This window comes from Battus philenor, unplaced genomic scaffold (genome assembly GCF_028537555.1).
Source record: "Battus philenor isolate CCGP_79_NKW_IND1 unplaced genomic scaffold, ilBatPhil1.0.hap1 SCAF_15, whole genome shotgun sequence".
Lineage (NCBI taxonomy): Eukaryota > Metazoa > Arthropoda > Insecta > Lepidoptera > Papilionidae > Battus > Battus philenor.
In genome coordinates, this window is record NW_027181677.1 from 12,207,348 (window position 1) to 12,223,294 (window position 15,947).

Sequence of the window (15,947 nt, forward strand, 5' to 3'; positions counted from 1 at the left end):
ATATTTTAAATAATAAATAATATGCCTTATTAAAAAATCACGCCTTAACTGAATTTCATGAATTTTTTTATAGAAGCGTAAAAGAATTCCATGGTTTAACCAACGATTCTCGGGGCTGACGACCCGTGTGGCTGATTTAGGGATGCCTCTTTGCATTGCATGGTATATCTTCACCAGACTCCCTTCTCTCCATATATTATCCTACCAATGCTGCTTTAGAAGTCCGTTCTGGCGACATACTGATGTTCGCTTTTGATATACCTAAGAACTTCTTTTTATATAGCTTCTACATCCACCGCATACAAATTTATACGAGGTCTTAGTACTTGTTCGGCTTAGTTGTGTGGTCATTCTGTACATTTGTTATAGGAACCAATATGTGCTATTAAGCACTACACGTTTCAATATTCTTAAAAATAAGAATATAAAAGGGTCTAGAAGATATTGCTGTCATATCCTAAGAGATAGTATATTGTTTGGGTTCTAAATTTGGTATTAATTTTCCTGTATTTCAAAGATTTAATCAGTCTAAATCGAATACTTATAGATGGTTAAAATATTACAGCAAAAAAAAGTTTTTTAAACCGAAAAGTATATATAAACTTGTAATAACATTTGTATATTCACTTTGGAAAAAAAGTTATTTTTCCCTAACGTTTTATTTAAGAATTTCTCGCAAATTATTTAGCAGCGAAATTGATGCAAAAGAAATGAAAAATAGTAAATCATACATGATCACAATGTTATACATAAAAGTATTATGAATATAAAAAAAATCGACAAAAGGAATTTTGTTATCGACTATACATATGGTCGTATATTCGAGTAATTTCATAATCAACAACATTGTAAGTACAGTCATTAACAGTTGATATTTCCTAACTCCTTTTAAAATAATTATTAAATTATTTTAACATTGAGCAACAAATTATATACATACACTTATTATTACATTTGGCACTTTACCAATAAATTATATTTTATAAATAAAATATAAGAGATTTGGACTTAACACAAGCGGTGATCGTGGAGTGGACACCGGCGAGCTGTATGTCAGCCGTACGCCACTTCCTCCACTATGGTCTCCCAGGAGTCCGTGGACTCGGTCTCCCATGAGCCGTCTTCGTCTTCCAGATCCTCGTCCTCGTCGTAATAGGCAAGCTGGAAATTTTAACAGCTTCAATCCACGGACATAACGTAGAACTAATGGGAGAATTGAAAGGGCTTTTTAGACTATTGTCCAGGGATTCATCGTGACAAATGATATCCTCGATAAAAATATTAGACATTTCTTTTTTTAAATAAAGATATGTGACATTAAAAAAAAGATCATAAGATTAGAAAACCTAGGATTAATCAACCCTATCACCCTACTTATTATACTATCGATTTTACAAAATCAAGTATATGAACATTTTTCTTTATTAAATTTTATTTTTTCATATTTTGAACAGATACTTTCTTTTTATCCCGAACCACGTACAATGCCAATAACATCTGGTTGCTAGTTAATATTATTATCTATAAGTCTATATCGATGTAAAGAAACTAGTTTCTTTAATAATTCTATATTGTATTGTTCCGCCCATATTTAATGTCGGTAAAGCAGTGGCTGCTTAACCTAGACACTTCATAGATGGCGCTGTTTATAATGTTGTTATGATGGCGTCCATTGCGTCGCCGGTCGGTAAAGCAGTTGGTATTTGAGATATAAATAATAATTTTAAATATTGCAGAATAAACCGATAAAAGGAACTAACAATTTAAATAATAAACTTTAAATGTGGTCTCTCTGTTTCCATGTAGGTTAATGGTGTAATACATTAGGTGTGTCATTATTATTACCTACTTACAGTGTTTAAAGTTTTTAAAATAAATCCCTGTTTTCAGATAAACGCATTAGTTTATTTGAAGCATATACCTGTATAGTCGAGAGATATTGCCATGTAAAACTACATAATGTATATATATATGTCTCCTGTCAGTGTTAGTTGCCATACTCTATGAAAACAGTTTGACTGATTTTTATTAAATCTCAGTATATTCAGTTGGTCTAAGAATTTCTTGTGAACTATATTTCAAATCTCTAAATGATAAGGGCGGCCCACTCCAAAGTAATTATTTTACTTGTTTTACATTTTTTTTTGAATTTAAGTTTAAAAAATATATCCAACTACTAACTTCATTCTCATGAAGACGGTGGACTGTGTGGACTCGAATCTGGAACATCCAGGCGTGTCCCAGCACGGCAACCGTGCCACTGAGCAGCAAGGGCATGCTATACCGGCATCGCCACGCCAGGCTCATCAGAAAGATGAACAGGCTCTTCCGACCAGCTGTCATTTTACTGCGGATGCGAGAAAAATTCGTATCTTTTAGTTCGAATATGTAAAAGTTCTCACAATTACGAATGCATACTCATATACCTATATCATCTAGAACATCATCTTTGGCACATTAGATATTTCTTAATATTAAATAAAACAGCCTCAATAAAACCCACTCAGGTTGTGAATGAAAATAAATAAAGTCAAATTTTCAAAGATCTCTAAAGAACTTTGCAAACATCCAAACTAGGATACATATTAAAAATTTATTAAATATATAAAAAAACTTATAAAATATAACATATTAAATATAATAAAATATAGATATAATAAATAAGGGAGCCACAAAGAAGTAGAGTATATATGAGCAACATTAATATAATATTTGTACAATAAATTAATATATAACCATAAATTAAATTGGATAGACAAGTCCAAATTGACACTGTAAACATAATTCCTTTTTTAAACTTCTGGAACCAGTTTTTTTTAAATTTAATACTCATTTGGTTTTCTCTTTAGTATTCTTCATTTATTTACATAATTATCTAAGCCTTCGATTATATTTAAAATACTTTATAAATGACTAAAACAATTACATAGGCACTTTTTAAATTTTAATATTCAATTAGTATTGGACACTGTTAGACTTTCTGGCTCTTACAACTTTGTCGGACTCAGAACTTCTGGATATAGAGACAGAGACACTAGACTATGATCTCTGACTTTTAAGATATAAGTTCGTAATTCAATAGCCAATATTGAATTAAAATTGAGTAAAAAATCATGTAAAAACAGATGAAACTAATGCCTGCCTAAATTTAATTTACCTGAATAAAAAAGAAGTGGCTTTAATAAGTCAATAAGAGTTAAAATAACAAACAGAACTATTTTCATAATGTCTACTTTCACATGAACAATATGTACCTAGACATGTCATCCACAAAGACAAATATAGTTAACCAATTCTGTGTAACTCTTTATACAGTTAAACTCGCATAAAAACAAACAAATATAAATAGATATTATGGCAGGTAACGATTTCTTTAAGATTTTGTTAATATTACGAATTCGAAATAAATAAAATTAAATTGCACAAAAAGTTTTCTTGAATGTTTATTGTAATAAACATTTCAACTAAGTAAATAAGAACTTAAAAATCAGATCTCTGTTAAAACAGTTTATCTTTCTCAATGTCATCTCTAAGAAAATGTTAAGATTATGTAAATATAATAGTGAAGGTCAAATAGATAAGAAATGGAATTAAACACATTGTATGAATGTAACTCATATTTAAATTAAAAATAAGGGAGTCATTAAAAACACAAAATGATTTATAAAGCGTTTATTGTTAATATGAATTGCATTCATAGAATAATTACTATAACATGTTTGAGATAAACATTAACATTTAAAGGTATGTTAGTAGGAATGTTACATGATTCAGGAATAGATTTAACAGTATATAATAAGCATACATTATTATTATTGCATATTTAAAGATAGACAAAACTACACTATCATATTAATTATTTCTCTTATGTTCTAGATCTTTCCATTATACAGGGTGGGCCAAAAAAGTGTGCAAATTTCAATTTTGGAATAACTTTTTCTTTCCTCAAGTGCATAATTTTCAGGTCAGCATCAAAACCAGGTTTCAAGATTCGAGTTTAGAGTCTAACAGTTATAAATAAAATGTTCAACAGAAAACTGACTTTGACGGGGACATTCTGTGTGGCTACTGGAGCCCAGATCTCATTTCGCTGGATTTTTTCTTTAAGGGTGCTTCAAGAGCCATGTTTATACTAACTTAATAAGAGTTGCCATGTCAAGAACAACTTTTGTGAAGAAATTTCTGCTATTCCATTAGCAATGTGCCAGCGGGTTTTAAATTTTTTTTATGACTACATTCAAGAAATGTGTACATTAAAATGGCACATGTCAGTGATGTTATTTTTAAAAAAATCCAATGTGTTTTATACATATATATAAATCTTCTCTCCTAAGCTTAGTGTAATAGATGGTTTTAATGTGATTTTTTAAAACTTAAGTCAATGGCCCTCCCCATACTATTCGATTCACTCATCATCAAAATAATCAACATGCTCCCCAGGTGCAAACTTTCCACCTTGCAACACTTTGAGACACTTCTTAGCTGTGGTTTCTGGCTTCAACAGAACACCCTGATTTTTGAATGATGTAAATACATTTTTCAAGTTGTCATTCACAGCTTCCGCCAGAACATAATCAATCATAGCCGTCTCAACTGGCCCCGGTGAATAATTTAAAACACGAATATGTTTTTTCTCTTCGGCGAGCACTTTGAAATACATTTCTCTAGCTGCTTTACCACTACAATAAAATGCCATACCACTCATTGGTTTGATTGCACAGAGAGAAGTAATGTTAACAATTATAACTCGATCCTCAATAGTTTCGAAAATTTTAAGAAACTGTGTGTTTAAGGTGATAACCTTAAAAACATTTAAATCATAATATTGCCCAAGTTCATCAGAGTTTTCCATGCGAGAAGTTTCTACTGCCAGGTTACCAAGAGAGCCCACATTGTGAAATATTAAACCTGTAGCAAAGTCTGCTATGTTGTAACCTTGGATAGAATTCTTAAGAACATCACTCATGTCTTTTACAGAGGCTTTACCTAAGTCAATAGAATTGTAGATGACCTTAACATTATCTGATTGGCACAGGGAAGCTGTAATGGCCAATTCTTGAGTGTTACGTGCAAGTAATAACATAAGGGATTTAGGTCCTAGCAGTTTGGAGACTTCAACCGCTATTGCTCTACCAATACCTTGCGAAGCTCCCGACACTACACAATAGGTTGGACCCGATAAATCAATGCTACACGAAGAAGACGCCATTGTTACTTACAAAGTTATTTAACAGAAAAAGAAACTAGTCCTTAAGTAGTTTTTCAGATTCTGTATCTCCAATCACAGGGTCTAGGTCGCAACCCTCTCTCATCAAACGGGTGATGCAATCAGCTCTATAAGCAGCCAAATTTTCCACAACTTTATTCTTAGACCGGACAGCCTTGAGTTTTTTTTCTGCAAAGAAAAAAGGTTTACTACAACTTTGAGTACAACTGCAAGTCACCTTCTGTATTTAATATTCATTATTAATTTAAATAAAATTAACTTTTAAGTAAAAGCTATTTACACAAAACATGTACACACCCAAGGAAATTTAAATTCGAACTGTGACTTAAATTCAATGTCAACTCTGATAACCCATTACATGTTAACAAAAATAATTGAATTAGACAGATAAACTAATATCCAATATTTTTATACCTAAAATAGCAATGTATTCTGCAGAGTCTGACAGTTTCTCGACTTCGGCAGCAGGAGTAAAATTGTCCTCAAATTCTGGTACCTCAGTCACTTCTACAACTTCACAGCCCCAAGGATCCATCAAACTCTGGAATTTGTGTTAATATGTTTAATTTTAATATTGTAACTAATTACACAGACGACGATAACATGTCAAAAACGATAATACTTTGTAATAATTAATGTAAAACATAACGAGGCAATACTCACCGGTACCTAACAAAATACTTAAGTTATTAAGAATTAATATTAATGGAAAGGAATTAGGTATAATGACCTTAACAATATAACGCAACCTAGATTCGGAACGAAACTGCTTGACGTTAAAAATTCAATATTTCCATTCAATACAATAACAGAATAAAAATAGTTAAGTAAATATAAAAAATCTCACAGAGACAAATTCATCTGAAACAAATGTTCACAGTAACTAATAACTAGCTTTTAAAATCTCATATGTTTTATTTGGAATGTAATTAATAAGGTGATTGTGAAAAGTGCGTGTTAAAAATTAACCATTAATATCTTTTTAGATAAAAAAATCTACATTTTTCCATGTGAAAGTTGTAATTTACGTTATGGTCGAGATAATCAATTCTGTCCGAATTCAAAATACCAGAAAATTCATAACTTATCCCATTTTTTAGTAAGGACTAGGTAAAATCTGTCTTAAATTATTGAAGCAATAACCTGTTAATTGGTTAATGATTTGTTCTGTTCTAGCCAAAAAAAATTAAATCTATGAGTTTTCAAGTTATTCGGACAAGCATGGATAAATTTTGTAACGAAGAGAATAGCACAACATTTTATTTCAACGTCCAAGAGGATAAAGACAAAAAAAATCTGTGCTAAAATACGTACACAGTTACTAGCACGCTTGAAAAAAATAATGCAAGATTTCTTTACTATTGCTGTTGGCCCTTATGATCATATTCTTTTCTGATTTGCATACACAAGTCGGTTGAAATTGGGCTAAGTTAACTCTTATAGGTGAATACAGTACAAATCGCTTATGTATCATACAATATTTAAATATTGAACAGCAGATAAAATTATTTTATATTACAGGAATAAGTTTTTAACATAATACTTAGGTAACAAAATTCCGGTCTGATTGCCAATCTGTTAAAATAAATTAAAAAGGTACCACACTAACAGACTTATAAAACATTTTGACGTATTAACTTTCGTGCTTATATTGCCAACGTGTCAGATAAAATGGCCGTTTTACCAATGTGCCGAAACTTCGTACTTTTATTTAAAAAAAAGTTTAAGTTGAGTTTATCTGATGATTTTTCTGATTTAGTCTTTTAAAAAGGAATATGATGCCTTACCTTAGATCTCAAAATAATGGAAATATTTTTTCCTGTATTCTTACGTTACATACTGTAACAACATATTGGTTTTAGATAATTTTACTTTATAAATTAAAGTAGCAATGGCTCTTGTGGTTAATTTTGCTAAAAGTCGTGCTGGAGTAGCTAAGTATATAACTTTAAGTGCTGACGATAATCACTACGTTTAATCTACAATTAAAAATTAAGATAAAAATGATTCATGTGTAATGCATTTTGGCAATCTTCTAATAGGCTCCCTACTGTAAGCGTAGCCTTCCATGCCTTGCAGTGGGCGTCTATCGGCTGACATGTCAAAGATGATGAAGGCAAAGTGGGTCGCCTTTTCAACTAAATTTTAGGTGTTCGTGGTCAGCAGTTAAGCATTTGACCAGATGGTTCGCATCTAACTTATATTCGAGTATATACATATTTTTATGTCCAACTGAGAAATTTCAAAATGATTTTGTTTTCTTTTTTAAATGTATTTTTGGGCCTTGTTTTTTTTTAAAATAAAAATACGACATTTATGCGGAACCTTGAAGTTTTAGCTGTGTACCTGATGATTTTTTTTATTTCTCTATAAATGTTTTGGGACTGTGCTCTATTTCCAACAATTTGTTTGGTGTATCAGAAATTGGTCGTTCCTTAAAAAAATTGAGTAGCAATTTAACATAGTGTTAATTGCTAACAGCATATTTTTTCTTGAATTCTTTTTTAATTTAATATTTAAATTTTTACGCTATCTGTGCTAAAGCCATTTCTAAGTTTAAAAAAAAACATTACTTTCTAATGCCAGTTTCTGACTGTCTAACATTTATAATTTATTTACACGATTTAAATTTACATTGGTTACATTTAGCCAAGTACAAATTTAAATGTATTTGCCTGTTGTAGGCGTCGACAGCCCTGGCCATAATTATGCTAGCTTATATCAAAACAAAATTGACAATAAAATTTTTAGTCATTGTTACCATGGAATTAATTTTTCCCCTCACGTAACACATCACTACTTACCAATGAGAGATATTATTTTTTTTGGTATTAACTTTATCCGGTGAATACATTATAATTCGTAGCGACACGTCAACGCTCTGTGTATCTCTGATGTAACAATCGCCATGCGTAGCCAGAGTATAGCACGCTGTAGTATCAAGTACAAGTACTGTATGCTGTATGCCGTATATCCGTATTCTAAACGCTCTGATCATAGTAACACATTTCTAAATAAACCTTATCATAAAGCAATAAAGCTGTAAATTCATAAATCAGTATAAGGCACAGTCGTAAAAAAATAAATAGCCAATTTAAAATAAGCCCTGCTACTTTAAGATAAGTGCTACTTTCATATGTGCGAGGGTTTGTGATAAAAGCAGTTTTCACGGAGCTGTGAGCAAACGGTCGCACTAGACGCAGCTGCCCCCCCTTCCCGCGTCCCGCTGCTTTTCCCCCCCGCGTCCCGTTGTCACCCCGCGCGTGTCGCGCTTGCAAAGATTAAGTAACATAGAAGTAACATACGTATTAAAAAAAAATTAAATATTTGTATTTCTCTCTCATAGCTAATAACAAATCTTTCGTAAATTAAGTTTTTTTTTTAATATTTTGTATTACATATAATTCAAAAGCATTGGAAGTTTAAAATATATAATATTAATTATGAATAGTCGAAATTAAATCAAAGATTGATTATTCATAATGAAAATATACCTTGAGATACATTGCTAGCTTTATTCATTTATTCCAATTAGGCAAGCAACAGCAATATATAATGTAAGATAAATTTCATTTAACAAAGTATAAAACTAAATATATTGTAAGCATATAGTCCTGGCCATATTAATAACAATTTTAACTATGAATAATATATATAATAGTCTTTATTTACGAAGAGTTACAATTTTTTTTCTACCAGTTTAAAATATTTATTAGGTTTCGGTATGCCTTCGGACAAAGGCTTTAACTAACGTCCTGCCTGACCCACATTGGGCTTAACGTCGTTCTTGGTTCGTCCTCCCATCTTCTGGCTTTTCGACCCCTACTTCTATGCCCATCCCTTGAACATCACCGCTCTATTTACTGTCTTAACGGATCATATGACCCGTCCACCTCTATTTTTCTTGATTAATTCATAGCAGGATGTCGGTTAGCTTTGTTTTTCCCCGTAAGTCATATTTCTGACTTAATCTTGTAGTTTTATTCCTCGGATTCTTTTTTTCATGACTCTCTGACTTCTTTCCAGTTGCTCTCTGTGTTGTTTTGTCAGAGCCCATGTTTCGCAACAATGTGATGCAGGATAGGATACAAGTAACAAAAATGCTTTACAATAGTTCTTTTACCCAGTAGGAATTTTTCTTGATAGTTCTTAAGACATTTGATCACTGGGCTATATTATCTGTTCCAGATATAAATATTCAGTTACATTTTGAGTGTTATATCGTTGAGTATAATGCCTACTGCAGCTAAGATTGCCATCATTTTTGTCTTAGAAGATTTTAATTCTAGGTTTTAGGATTTTTTCCAAAACAATAAGGTTGTCAATGAATCTCAATTATTTAGTTTCAATCTGTTTATGTTTAGTCCTAGCCTATCCCTATCTAATTTCCTAAATATTTTTGTAAAACTGCGGAGAACTGCTTTGTGAAAGTGGGTCACCTTGTCTGACTCCTATGTCGACTAGATTCCATTACCTAAAGAATCTCGCTTGATACTCGCTTTGCTATCACTATTAATGTTTTTAATAATATTGATACAAGCGTTTTTTAACTCTCTTTTCCTTAATACTTTGCTATTCTGTTTAGCGTTTGACGCTATCGCAGGTTTTTGTGTAATCTGTAAAGGTCAGGTTAATATATTGGTTGTACTCGTTGTGTTTTTGGATAAGCTGTTTAACAGTGTGGATATGATCAATTGTACTAGAGTGTTTTTGCAAAGTTGTCCGTGACGGTGTGCACCTATAACTAATTTGTATTGCTTAATCTTTGCGCGGAGCGGAGCGAGACTCGCGCCGCCATTCTGGATATTTTGACGGGAAGGTCGGTCACGTGACGCGGCTCGGGGCAGGCGCGGGGGGGCGGGGGCCGCCGGCTAGACTCTCCAGTAGCCGAGCCATCCGTCTGCTGGCTCGACTGCGGCCAGTCGCCGGAATACACGCCCCCGTCTCAGGCGTTCGCACATCGCGCGTTGCTCCGCATCGGCCTTTTTCTGGTCGGATCACCTCGGCGATCGAGAAGTGAAGTGTGCGCGAAGATTCGGCACGGGAGCGGGCGACAGTTATGTGAGATTCGGTTCGCGTATTTTCGCACGGTCGGGACGGGGCGGGGACGGCCGGCCGGGCCGCGGCGGCGCTCGGGCCGCGTCGCGCGGCAGACATGTTCGCGCCGCGGGCGGAGCGAGCCGCGCGGGGCGGCGTGCGCTAGGCGCGGGCGGCGCGCGGTCGCCCAGCGGCCACCATGGATGTAGTGACGCCGCACATCAGCTCTGTGCTCAAGACGTACCAGGCGAGCGCGCCGCGCAGCCTGCAGGGACCAGGACGCGGGCGGGCGCGCGTGTGCGCCGCAGCCGCCGCGCCCGCCGCCGCCGCAGCGCCGACCGTGCGCGCCGCGCCACCTTTGCTGTTGGCGCCGGATCCCGCGGTGGGCGAACGTGGCGAGACGCTGCTGGAGGGCGAGCCGATCTCTTGTTTCGGCGTGGGCGGCGAGCGGCGACTGTGCCTACCGCAGATCTTGACCTCGGTGCTGACAGACTTCAGCTTGGAGCAGATAAACCGCGTGTGCGACGAGCTGCAGATCTACTGTTCGCGCTGCACGCCGGAGCAGCTGCATGAGCTGAAAGCGACAGGCGTGCTGCCGCGCTCGGCGCCGTCGTGCGGGCTGATCACGCAGACGGACGCGGAGCGGCTGTGCGCGGCGCTGCTGCACGCGCCGACGGCCGCGCGCCCGCACAAGCTGCCGGGCTTCCGCGTTTACCACGAGTGCTTTGGAGGCGCGCGCGGCGTGTGCGCGCCCGAGCTGGCGCTGGTGCAGTGCGCCGACTGCCGCGCGCTCTACCATCCGCGCCGCTTCGTGTGCCACTCTCACGCCACGGAGCATCGCACGTGCCACTGGGGCTTTGACTCGGCGCGCTGGCGACGCTTCCTGCTGGTGGCCGACGAGGAGGCCGAGCGCGACCGCTGCGCCGCGCTGTTGGACCAGATGGCTGCCGCCACGCACGCGCCCCTCAAGCGCAAGCAGGTCAGTGCACAACAATCAAACAACCACAAAACACTTCCACTGTGACACGTTTTTGTTGGTGTATTTGGAGATATTTACGAAAACTGTTGCCAAACGTGCATCTTAGTCGTCCAGAATCTTCTTACCATAACGAGTGGCGGTTGTATTTTCTTATTTTATTAATACTTTAAAATCGATAGGAAATCTATTAGACTTATATTCAAATGCAATAATTGATATGAAGTTATGGTACTATTCGGATGAAGTCGAAAGAAACTCGTCGGCACTATCGCTATTTATTTTGATAATATAAAATTACATAATTCCATTAACATTAAAATTGCCTGTAGGCCAACACATCGTACCCAAGGTGTGTTATCTTCTCGTCGTTTAGTATAATAACTTTTACACACAATTGTTCTCTGATATTTATTTCAATTTTTTATGTATTATCCTATTGTAAAAACGTACACATTGGCCATAAAAAGATTTGCTATCTAAATAATGTCTAGTGTAGATAAGATTTACCGGAAATCGGTAATGTTTTCGTGAAATTTCATATCTATATTTCTGTTTCGAATCTATATACAGATAAACATGTCTTATTAATTATTCAAAAATATCCAGATATTTCATGGTCAAATAGTATTTAAATATTACCGCTAATTGTTGGCGTGTTTTATGGGAGTTCGAAACTAAAATTTGTTGTCTGTAAGAAATTGTCTTGAGTGATAATACCGTATAGTCATAATGACCGAGACCATGGTGAATCTGGGTAAATAAATATGGACAAGACGAAGTCTGTCTAATGTCTGGCCATAGACACTGTTGTAATAAAAAATAAACGAAATATTACTTTTGAATTTAGTATCTGTCACTTTTATACAACTGTCGTCGTGTTTTCTTATTTTCGCGCCAATAATTTCTAAATATTTTGTGATATTAAAATTGAGTGTGATACAGAGAACCGAAGCGCTGCGATTGTATTGTATAAAGTAAATATGGTACCAAAAACATTTTTTTAAATCTTTTATTCTCTTCGTATTAGTCAAATGTTTATGTGCCTGGCTATTGATAAGTAAAAAACCTCCTTGGTTTGTGACAGAAAAAGACCTGGCCGTGCACGTAGTGTTCTTACTAAAAAGACAATTGATGTAGTAAGGAAAAAAATTTATGAAATCCTGTCCGAAAAAAATATATATGGGGAGATAAAGATAGCACCTAGAAATACATATCGTATTAAAAGAAAACTTGGGTCTTGCAGCCTATAGAGACTCACTGGTCATTTCTTAACTGTTAAGTAAAAAAAGGTCACAGAAAAATTTTGTTAACGGATGAGAAACTTTTACAATGATCATTTTATTTGTTAATATATAACAAATAAAATGATCGTATTTATAATGAAAGCTATAAAGATTTACAATTAAGAAATAAGTACAACGTGGGCAGTGTCCGATTTTAGTGATGATTTGGTAGGGTGTTAGCTATGAAGGAGTGCTGGTGTCATATTTTTAGGAACAAGTTAAGCCGTTTAACCCTTTAGTTACTATCGCCGGAGTTAGCCGGCGTTCACTAGACGACCCGTGTGTACCAGGGCCGGAGTAAGACGGCATTCACCTTGTAATGTGGGCTTTTATAATTATCCTTACTTCTATTTATAATTAATATACCAGTAAAATCTTTAAATATTTAACACTAATGAGATAATTCGAACATCAGCTTACCGCCATACAATGTGCGAACTTCGCGGCGCACATGCCCGGTTCAGTAGCGTCAATTCGGCGGAAAGGACTGCCGTAAGGAAAGGGTTAATAACACCATGTGAAATAACCAAGAATGGTCCTTTCAGTAAGATCGACGCTGGGTCTTAAAGTTTGATACATCGAATCTTGTTTAGAAACGAATCTTCTGGACTCCATCAGCGCTGAAAACCTTCCAGTCCAGATATAATCTACTAACTGGAAAATTGTCTATGAACTGTGCAGTTCCATGTAATTAATGCACAAAACCTGGAACCCTGGAATCTCAAGTCTCAGTCCTCTACCACTGGTACATAGGGTGTACGACATAATTGACAGCAAACGAGTTTATACATATATCACTTCAAAACTTTTAAACCTATAATTAATCATCCTGTAGATATGATTAAGGGCAACACCGAAGCAGTAAACCCCACATAACTAACATTTAATATTACCATATTTAAAATAAATACGCAAAACGTAACACCGCGTGTTTTTAATTATGCGAAATGTAATTAAAAAATAATTAACTTATCCTGTTTCTTAATATAAACACATACATAATTAAGCGAATAAAAACTCGCATCGCGAAAATGTGCTGCATTTAATATTATATTCAAATGTTTGTTGATATATAATTTTTTTAATTTTATTTGCATTAACAATTATGAATCTATCGTCGGGCAGTATTTTTTGCAACCTTTACATAATAAAATAATTCCTTTAGATATTAAAATCTAAATATTAAATAATTTTTAATCTATGGAATACAATATCTGTCGACTTAATACAGTCTTAATAATATTATCGACAAAGCGACTAAATATCAGAAACTGCACTATTTCTTTAGTTATAACGAGTTTAGGATGTATTTACATGGAGGCAAAACGTCAGTCTATATTTATCGCTTGTACCGTGCGGACGTGTTCTCATCCTTTTATGTATTTGTTCCTGTTTACGATAAAACTCGGCGTGTTTTTGAACCGATGTCTATTATTCAAAAATGTTGCGAAGATAGAAATAAAAATGAATATCTTTTACTAAATTATGTAAATTATAAACATTATTGGAATAAATCATAGAAACAGACATTTAATGTGATAAAGACGACATTTTTTTAATTATTTTCAATGGAAATTAAAACCTACTAGAGCGCCTTTCAAACAATCGTTCACGTTGTTTCAGCCTGTAGGTGCTCAATGCAAGATATCTCCAAAGATATCTATGGGGGGTATACCATAATCGCCACATTTGGCAGGCGAGTTGGCGATTGCAGTGTGGTATTATGGTACCCAGAGGACGCTGCTGCCCATCATCTAGCAACTTGATTGTGAGCAGTGGCAATCCTATATAATTATTGCACAAAATGTTAGTTACATTGGACTGTATCTTGGGAATCGAATCCACGACCTAACTATTCTGTCTGCTACTACACCATGTAGCATATTGTTGACAGCAAGTAAGCTACACATTCGTCCCTTTTAAAGCTTTTACAATAGTAATTAATCATCCTGTGTACACTTATCTTTATAATTCGATTTGACAATAGAAAATTTTAAATCATACCACCGGACATTGAAAGTATATTTTAAAAGCAATATTCAAATTTGATAGCTCGTATATTACGACGGGTTTTTCGATGACGTTTTTCGAATACCAATAAATTATGTTTAAAATATGGAAGCAATAACAACGAGATCCGCGTTCATGTGATCAAAACCTTAACAGCACTAAAACTGTAATAAAATTCTCTTTTAGCGTTTTTACCGGTAATCGCTTTGGGAGAATATAAAAATGTGATTTGTTTCCCAAACTGTAGCGCTTGGGCAGCAACTACAAATAAAATAATGTCAAAATGAATGTATAACTGAGTAAAAGTCTTATATTGTTTACACACACAGAGAGAGAGAGAGACAGACACACACACACACACATATATATATATAAATTTTAGTAACATGTTGTCGTGACTCGCAGCTGGGAGAAGAAAGATTCATATCAAATAGCGGCAATTCTTCTGCCAACTGCCTACACTTGGTAAACACAAAAAACACAAATTGTTAACAAAACATTCTAGCGATACAAATTAAAAATAATTAAAAAATATATCTCTACGTGAGACTTAACTAGCCTTGTGGTAGATGACTAAGATTTTCGATCGTAAGTCTCGAGTTCGATTCTCGGGCTACAATTTTATATTTCACACTTTCTTTATACGCTTGACAATAAATAGAGGAAATGAATAACAATTCATATGCTATAAGAAACGGTCTTATCGCTGGAGGCGATCTCTACCAGACAACCTTTGGATGGAGATGAGAGACATGAAGGAGTAGGCAGGTTGGGGTGCATATATGTACAAACATACCAAAATATGTTTATAAAAATAAATATACGTATAAATACACATTTTGATCGTTATATATGATTGCTACTGCTCACAAGTTTGCAAAGGATAGACAACAGGTTCCTCTGTCTGCCAAGCGTGGCGATTACGGTGAATCCCCCGCATAAATATCATAAGGGTATGCCTACTATGTTATCAATTATGTTTAAGATTCGATTTCGAATGTACTTGTTGTTACTTCAGGACCTTTTTCAACGTATAATCCCGTTCATATAATTTTTAGTTTGAGAATCCGTAAGCATCAGATTTTCATTATTTAATACAAGCTCAAGGTTTTTCGGCGCATGTTTTCAACACAACTATACTTATTATGAATTTTCTATGAATCTCTCATGTTTCTGTACTATTTTGCAATTATAAATTCCTCTTTTTTTGGCGTCACAACCTTTTGAGTCTTGGCTTACTTCACGATTCTCTTCCATCTCGCTCTATCCTTCGCCGTTCTTTGCCAAGATGTCTTCCTTGAGATCTTCCTTTACACATTCCTGTGTCTTCCGTTTTCGTCTTTTTTGCTGCTGGGTCAACTTGGAAATGTTTAATGGAATCAGGCGTTACCTTGCGGAAATCCATTTTAAG

General features: G+C 35.3%; 3 protein-coding genes across 5 annotated transcripts in view; 1 reads left to right on the forward strand and 2 right to left on the reverse strand.

Annotated features, from left to right (window-relative positions):
* Nucleotides 1-784: 784 nt before the first annotated feature.
* On the reverse strand, nucleotides 785-8,052 carry LOC137918679 (uncharacterized). 3 transcript variants are annotated; one of them, XM_068761554.1, is made up of 4 exons: nucleotides 5,958-5,978; nucleotides 5,642-5,768; nucleotides 5,220-5,395; nucleotides 2,263-2,347 (listed from the first exon to the last, which is right to left on the reverse strand). In XM_068761554.1, the coding sequence occupies exons 2-3, from the start codon at nucleotides 5,760-5,762 to the stop codon at nucleotides 5,244-5,246; spliced, it is 273 nt and encodes a 90-aa protein (XP_068617655.1). In that variant the 5' UTR covers nucleotides 5,763-5,768; nucleotides 5,958-5,978; the 3' UTR covers nucleotides 2,263-2,347; nucleotides 5,220-5,243. The 3 variants fall into 3 exon arrangements, with proteins under 3 accessions (XP_068617656.1, XP_068617655.1, XP_068617654.1); XM_068761555.1 differs by lacking the exons at nucleotides 5,642-5,768; nucleotides 5,958-5,978 and adding an exon at nucleotides 785-1,161 and having other exon boundaries at nucleotides 2,182-2,347; nucleotides 5,220-5,308; XM_068761553.1 differs by lacking the exons at nucleotides 2,263-2,347; nucleotides 5,958-5,978 and adding an exon at nucleotides 8,032-8,052 and having other exon boundaries at nucleotides 5,244-5,395.
* On the reverse strand, nucleotides 4,228-5,209 carry LOC137918678 (sepiapterin reductase-like). The gene has a single exon (XM_068761552.1). The coding sequence runs from the start codon at nucleotides 5,207-5,209 to the stop codon at nucleotides 4,406-4,408; it is 804 nt and encodes a 267-aa protein (XP_068617653.1). The 3' UTR covers nucleotides 4,228-4,405.
* Nucleotides 8,053-10,463: 2,411 nt separating the features above from the next.
* The window catches only part of Snoo (Sno oncogene), a 104,566-nt gene continuing 99,082 nt past the window's right edge, over nucleotides 10,464-15,947 (forward strand). Inside the window, exon 1 of the mRNA XM_068761715.1 lies at nucleotides 10,464-11,243. Coding sequence (XP_068617816.1) covers nucleotides 10,464-11,243 — 780 coding nt within the window. The remainder of the gene's footprint in view (nucleotides 11,244-15,947) is intronic.

Bases quoted from the DNA above. Each gene is read 5' to 3' on its own strand.
- LOC137918678 (XM_068761552.1), bottom strand. From the start codon at position 5,209: ATGGCGTCTTCTTCGTGTAGCATTGATTTATCGGGTCCAACCTATTGT.
- LOC137918679 (XM_068761554.1), bottom strand. From the start codon at position 5,762: ATGGATCCTTGGGGCTGTGAAGTTGTAGAAGTGACTGAGGTACCAGAA. The intron at 5,396-5,641 runs GTATAAAAATAT...TTTTCTTTGCAG, and splicing joins AGAATACATTGCTATTTTAG to AAAAAAAACTCAAGGCTGTC.